This window comes from Magnolia sinica, chromosome 12 (genome assembly GCF_029962835.1).
Source record: "Magnolia sinica isolate HGM2019 chromosome 12, MsV1, whole genome shotgun sequence".
NCBI lineage: Eukaryota > Viridiplantae > Streptophyta > Magnoliopsida > Magnoliales > Magnoliaceae > Magnolia > Magnolia sinica.
In genome coordinates this window covers 83,497,764-83,505,152 of record NC_080584.1, presented here as the reverse complement: position 1 = coordinate 83,505,152, position 7,389 = coordinate 83,497,764, and the positions used below count along the sequence as shown (strand labels likewise).

The following is a 7,389-nucleotide window of genomic DNA, read 5'->3' as shown; positions in this document are numbered from 1 at the left end:
GCTACTAATCTATCATGGCACACTGAGTAATGTTATGTTAATAGAATGATCTGAATGATCCAAAAATTGGCCATGTAAACCGACGGTTGAAAAACATTAGTGAGTTGCTTGTTCCTGATCCTATGCTTGTTGCCTTGAGGCTCAAAATCTCATCATTTTTTTGCCGAAATATGTATTTCAATAAGTTTATTACAATCATTCTATCAAATATCACATATGATCTTACTAGAGAATTTTTATTTCAATGCATTCTCCTTGATTTGTTATACAATGCATTTCAAATACAAGCTCCCAAATGGCCCTAACAGTTTTACTTTCTTATTCACCTTTTTGAATGGTTCGGATCATTTTTTAGCAAAAGATGAGTGACCATTCATTGCCTAATGCAATCTTGGGGACAATGCACCAGTATCTCCTCCATATGTCACCATGGCCCACTACAATTTAAATTAATTAGTTTTTTTTTTTTTTTTTAATTATTATTTATTCAATGCAACCTTTCACTACGCAAAAGAACTGTCAGTATGGTGTGCTTGTTTTGAAGAAACGTGAGTAATGAGGGTACTTTTGAGTGGCCCACCATTTTTTGATCTAAGCCGTTCATTTGGTGGCTTCCATCATGAGATGGACAATGCACCAGTATCTCCTCCATCAGATGTTCGATTGCTTGTGGCCTTGAGAGTAGGGATTGGAGGGTTTAGAAAAACTCGCCAATGGTCCAAATTCAATGCATACATGTGGGGCCCACCATATTTACTGCTCAGATGAATAACACGGGGCCATCAAAACCTCGTACACGAGAGCATTTTTTCGTTTCTCGGTTTGTACAGGTGGGGTCCATGGTTCAACGGCTCTAAACTTGATATTATGGTCCAAGAACAGGAAATTTCCCAATTGGGAAGATCCCAGCCCTTGAATTGGACCCTCATAAGAATCCCATGTGCTTGAGAACGAGCAAATTAATCTAGGCCGTCCAAACCTTTGGTCCCGCCAGATGGGAGCCATAGAGACGAAATTTCTCGATTCATTTTCTATTATTTCGCTATAATTAGCACGAGAAAATAAATCAGTGCTGAGATATTGGAAATCTTGCAATGTTAATATCACGAGATTTTCAAAATCTACGCAATATTTGTGAAAATCAGTGGGACAGAAAAAAGCAAGATGAGTCTAGGATCCAACAAGAGAAATCGGATGGTTGAGATTGTTCCTATGAATTTGGAAATGTGGCCCATCCACAAGGGGTCCACTAATTTCGAGCAATGCTAACATCTCTTCGTAGAGAAAACGTTTGATCGCCAGACATCGTGATGGTTCAAAACAAACTGTACAAGTGGCCCATCTTATAACTTAATCTAAACCGTCCAAAAAATGGGGCCCATTCCAAACGAGTCATAAACTAAAAAGATGTACATCCATGCCGTCCATCTGTTTTGCCGGGTCAATTTAGGAAGTGCGCCCGAAAACGAAGGATATCCAAATCTCAGGTGGACCACACCACAGGAAACAGTGTTGATTGAATACCTACCATTAAAAACTTCTTGTGGGCCATCAAAGTTTTGGATGAAGCTGATATTTGTATTTTTCCTTCATCCAGGTCTTTTGTGTCCTTATCAACAGGTTGGATGGCATATAAGCATTACGGTGGGCCCTAGGAAGTTTTTTATGGTGAGATTTCCATCACCACTGTTTCCTGTGGTGTGGTCCACTTGAGATTTGAATGTGATTTATTTTTGGGCCCATGTCCTAAAATGAGCTGACCAAACGGATGTACGGCATGGATATACAGCACATACATCAAGGTGGGCCCCACGGTCACGGCCAGACCAAATTGCTTTCTATTCAAATATGCCACCAGACTTGAGAGAACCTGCAACGCCGTTGCTTCTTCCATTGCTTGCGATTCGCGTTTGGCATTCTCGTTGGGCTGCCATTCCACTCCCTTCGCAATCTACAGGAAGCCAAACAACAAAAAATCAATTTCTAAAGTCACACGTGTATCTTGAAAGCAAGCACGTGAGGGAGAGAAAGCTGTGAATTGAAGAGAATGATCATATGCAACTAATCGTAACTTGGGGGCAGGTAGACGGTCCAATCATTCATATAAACCGTTTATTCATTTGGGCCTGATCTTTCCAAGCTACCATCTACAAATCACAGCCGTTGGATGAGCCTGACCATCTGGATGCTGCGTATTTCATGTGACTGTTCATTTTTCAAAACCATAGATCAGATGGTTATCATCATCTGATCCAAGCAGTTCTTAAGAATCATAAGCCACCCCGAAGGGGACCCACTAAATGGATGATAGTGTTCATGGTTGGATCTTATTTAAATGCTGACCGTCCGTTTATTAGTGTGATTTCTTCATGGTGGTGTCCAAAAAGATCATGGCAAATCCAAATGGATGGCTGGGATCGTTGAGTTCTCGCATATGATCATTCCTCAAACTTTGAATTATCTGTAGTGAAACACCAACAGCAAGATTCCACTATGGGTAAATCTTACCACCTTCAATTGAGTTGATGATGGATAGTGGGGTCCACTTCTCATCAGCGATAAGATTCGGCCATAGCGAGACTATGTTATGGGTGTTTCATGTGTGATCATCTTCCAAACTCAAGATCACCACATGATTGTGTTGCACTCACGTTGGGAATTCAAATGGGCCACCCTCATCCCTGATGATGCAATCTGACCCAGGAGAAGATCTAACCGGACATCTTCCGATCGGGCCCGTCGCCGATACTAACCGTGAGAAACTCGGCACACGTGGACATTCTTGAGTGAGGAACGTCGAGCCGGGAGCCGTTCGATCATGGTCTGTCCCGCCGTGTTCACCTCGACGATGATCGGCATCCTTATGTTTGCTGGAACTAGAATCAGAACCGTTAGATGGTTCTGTTGAATCAATATCCTTGTCCAAATCAACGTGGATGATCTTTTCGATATGATCAGTGTCCCCTTTACAAAATACCAGCTCCCAAAATTCAGTTTGGCCATTGTATATATCTGCATCTGTATCATCGCTGTCGTTGATTGAATCTTCCATGTTTGAATTTCGATCAGACGGTGTGATATGGACAAGATTGGTGGGACACACGACGGGATCGCTCGCCATAGAAGGGTGGCAATGTGTGGTGGATTGGATATCTGCTGAAGGGTGGCAATGTGTGGTGGATTGGATATCTGCTGAAGGGTGGCAATGTGTGGTGGATTGGATATCTGCAGAAGATTGGTGGGACACACGACGTGTTGTTGCATGGAAAATGAGTTAGCATGCAGAAGCTGGATCCAGTACAATGCTTTGTGGGTTAAGAATAATTTCCAACGAGTGGGGCCCACCGTGATATGCACATGATATCAAATCAGTGTATCATGTGGGGCCATATATAACAATGGCTAGTGACCCTTTATATATGAGGCATACACCAAAAGTATCTTATATGGGTAGATCCAACCGAGTCGAGCTTGGCACGGCTCAGCTCGGCCAGTAGTTAACCCCAGCTTGAACTTAGCTCGGTTAGGGCCCAAGCCCAGCTAACCAGCTTGGCTCTGTTCGAGCAGAGTTCGAGCTTGTGAGACATTTCTCGAATATATATAATGCATCTTCAATCTCTCACAAAATGCAAAACAGTAACAATATTTTATAAGAATTTCGTTAACTACTCAGCAAGCAGCATATAAAACAAGATATAAGGGCAGTTTTGTAGTATAAAGATTTTTTTTTTTAAAGTAATTTGTTTTGTATTCATTTCTTCATCTCCACTAGGCAATTATGGGGAGAATGTACACATTTGAAACAACTCTTCATCGAGTCATTTCATCAAACACTTGTTAAACAACACCAAGATAAAAATAACTGAGTCATCGACCTGAGTCGATCTGAGTTATCAACCCGATTCGATTCGAGTTGAGGTTCGAGCCGAGTTGAGTCAAGCTTGGGCAAGCTTAAACTCATCTCGAAATTTTGAAACTTGGTTCGGTCCGAAATCCCAAGATGAGTTAAGCTTTTCCGAGTCGAGTGAGCTGACCGAGATAACTCGACTCGTGTACAAGTCCTGACCCTTCAATTATTGGCTGTAAAATAGATGGTTAATCGAGAAGAGCCTGATTCAATATACAGACGTTTCTTAGGATAATATGTAGGACCCACTGTAATGTTTTCATGACATCTAATCTGTCCATCATGTGGGTCCCTCCTGTTATCCTTGGATCACAAAACATCCGGTTCATCCAAAACATAGGTGGACCCATCATGTAAAATCACACCTAAAACCTCTAAAATCACGTGTAGTGGCCCACCTGACCTTGGGAATGGTCTGATCTAATGGGTGTCCATTCATCCAACGAATCTTCTAAATGGATTAGAACATATAATGAACAAGGTGAGTTCCACATATAATATAGAAGGTTTTTACTGATGGTGTCCCTATCCGAACTGTTCCCTGTGGTGTGGCCCACCTGAGTTTTGGATCAGCAAGATTTTTGGATGACAAGAACATAATTAGATGGTGCACATGATGGAAGGATTGGATGTCATCAAAATATCATGATGGCCCCACACATTGATTTGCACGTTAGGCTGTTTTTGTGTTTTCTTTCTTCCCATTCTATTTTATGGCCCATCAAACGAGAGGTTAAAATCTTCCCAAATACGAGTTTTGATGCATCTATAATATCAACGGTAAGTAATCAGTGTTAGGGGCCCACTTGTATGAACTTGAAACGCTATATGATCCTCCGGCCGAATATATACACAACATTTATGAGTTTTCAGCCGTTTACTGCTCGGGCCATGATCTGGTGATATAGTGGAACTTCCCAGGAGGTCGAGCTGTGTGGGACCCACCTTGATGTGTGTCTAACATTAACACCATGCATTTGATGGGTCCCTTTTAGGTTATGGGATATGCCAAAAATCAACTGTATACAGAACTCAAGTGGGCCATACCATCTACAACCATGTGAAGACATCCCTAAAACATATAAAAGCACTTTGTGAGGCCCACCTGAGTTTTGGATGCACTGAAACCTAATCCGACCCCTCATCCAAGTGGGACACACACAATGTATATATGTATACATGGGAAAAAGTTCTATGCGGTCGAGCTCATGGGTAGTTCCCATGGGCTCCACCCTAAGGAACCTTCTCTCTCTCTCTCTCTCTCTCTCTCTCTCTCTCTCTATATATATATATATATATATATATATGGAAATGGTACTAGGAGGTCGACCATCATGTTTGTCAAAAATCTACCACCAGAGGCCATGGGCTTAAAAATCAAGTCAATCCATGACTTAGGTAGGCCACACCATGTACAAAAGTTGAGACGGGTCCCACATAGCTCCACCTATATATATATATATATAGAGAGAGAGAGAGAGAGAGAGAGACCTGTTTGCTTGGTAATACAACAAGCAAAAACACTCGTCAGCCATCTTCTTAGCCTCCCTACCATGCTTCCTTCGAACATTGCCACAGAGAGAGAGAGAGAGAGAGAGAGAGAGACGCATGGAAGAACTACGTAGCTTTGAGCAATGGCTATAAGGCCTTTTATCGAAGAGAAATCACCTATTGAACTTAAGTGTACCAAAACCTTTTGGTGCACTAGTTGCATTTTAACTTGTTACCATTCACATCACCAATCTGGACCGTCCATTCCACTTCTTCCACTAACGTACAAAAATTGTAACACTTCGATAGTCCCGTAAACCCCTAACGGGACATTTCTTCTAATAACTATCTTCCCCATCCACTTCTCCATGGGATTAATTATTGGAAGTTTTCAAATTACCAATCAGTACTATTTCTTGAAGGTATACTAATATGATTAGGATGGACCTAATGAACGGTCCCGATTAGTGATTTTGATGACAAAAAATCCAAATGCTAGCATGTGTATGGAAAGCTTCCCATACACTTATATTACTCTTCATTGAAATTTCTAAGTTTCTACGTTCCTTTGATAGCTCTTGATTTCCTCAATCTTTATTGTAATTTCATTCAATACAGCTTACACTTTCTAAGTTCAGTGGTGCAATTAACTGTAAATCATCACACTGCTAATTACGTATATTACATCTATTGTCATTTATAGATTGCATCGCAATCACCCCACCGTACACGTGGCTTCTACTACAGATCCCAGCCGCCCAAATCGTGGGACCCACTAATGGATTATTATCACCCAAGAACTTACGCTTAAAGGTCTGGTTAATTTGGGAGGAACTGATCAACTACAGCCATGTATATGGTGGTGCCCACCTGTAATCCTAAGCTCCTAGGGCCATCATAAAGTCTCTGTTTCGTGTAGTGTGGCCCACCTGAGATTTGGGTTTGCCTGATTTTTAGAATCATGTTCTATTGTGGTCCTGTGAAACTGATGGACGGAGTGGATTTGTCGTGGGGATGGCTTCGGTGGATCTGGATGCACCGAGATGGGTGGGATCCTTGACAATAAGGCCCACAGTGATGTATATGTCTTATATCCACGCCGTCCATCCGTTTTGAAAACTTATTTTAAGGTATGATCCTAAAAGCAAAGCCGATCCAAATCTCAGCATGATGCAGGAAACAGTGGTAATCGACCGTTAAAAACTTTTTTGTGGGCCACAAGGTCACAGGTTTTGGGCTAGGTTGGGTTTGGTCATATATGCACAGTCAGGTTCAATAGGGTTACCTTGTTTCAACAATGAGGTCTTGGTATCGATTCCTAGTGGGGGTGGCTAACACTGAAATGTGTATAGGGGTGTACACGAACCGAGTTAGCTCAGTGAGCTTGCTCGACTCAACTCGAAAAAGCTGGATTCAGCTCGGTTTGAAATTGAGTTCGAGCCGTGTCGAGCTGATTTTTTGAGCTTAAAATTTTTTTTGAACCGAGTTCGAGCTTGACTCAACTCGGATTGAACCCCAACTCGAATCGAACTAGTTTGGTGACTCAGTGACTTTGATATTGATGTTTCTCACCAAGTGTTTGATGAAATGACTCAACAAAGTATTGGCTAGTGGCGAGGAAGGTATGTATATGAAACAAATATCATTTTTTCTTGATTTTGATGTTGCCTACAAGGTGTTTGATGAAATACTTCTAAACAGCTGCTAGTTTTTTTACATACAGTGAGAAATTGAAAGTGCACAACATGTGTTTGTGAAAATGCCGCAAATGCTTGATTTTGGCTTGAACTCAGCTCGAACTAGCCCAAGCTGCTGACCGAACCAAGTCGAGCTGGCCAGTCGGGCTGGGCTCAAAGACCGAGTTGAGTTGAGTTCAAGCTGGGGTCAGCTGGTGGCCGAGCTGAGTCAAGCTGAGGCCAGCTCAACTTGGTGTACACCCCTAAGTGTGTAGGGACAGTGAGGGTGTGTACTAACAAGCTAATCCAAAAAAA

At 42.0% G+C, this 7,389-nt stretch overlaps 1 protein-coding gene across 1 annotated transcript; it reads right to left on the bottom strand.

Annotated features, from left to right (window-relative positions):
* Window positions 1-1,176: 1,176 nt before the first annotated feature.
* Window positions 1,177-3,151, bottom strand: LOC131220691 (uncharacterized). Its single transcript, XM_058215466.1, has 2 exons — window positions 2,652-3,151; window positions 1,177-1,951 (listed from the first exon to the last, which is right to left on the bottom strand). Exons 1-2 carry the CDS (start codon window positions 3,119-3,121, stop codon window positions 1,843-1,845), a joined length of 579 nt encoding a protein of 192 aa, XP_058071449.1. The 5' UTR covers window positions 3,122-3,151; the 3' UTR covers window positions 1,177-1,842.
* Between the last annotated feature and the right edge of the window lie 4,238 nt (window positions 3,152-7,389).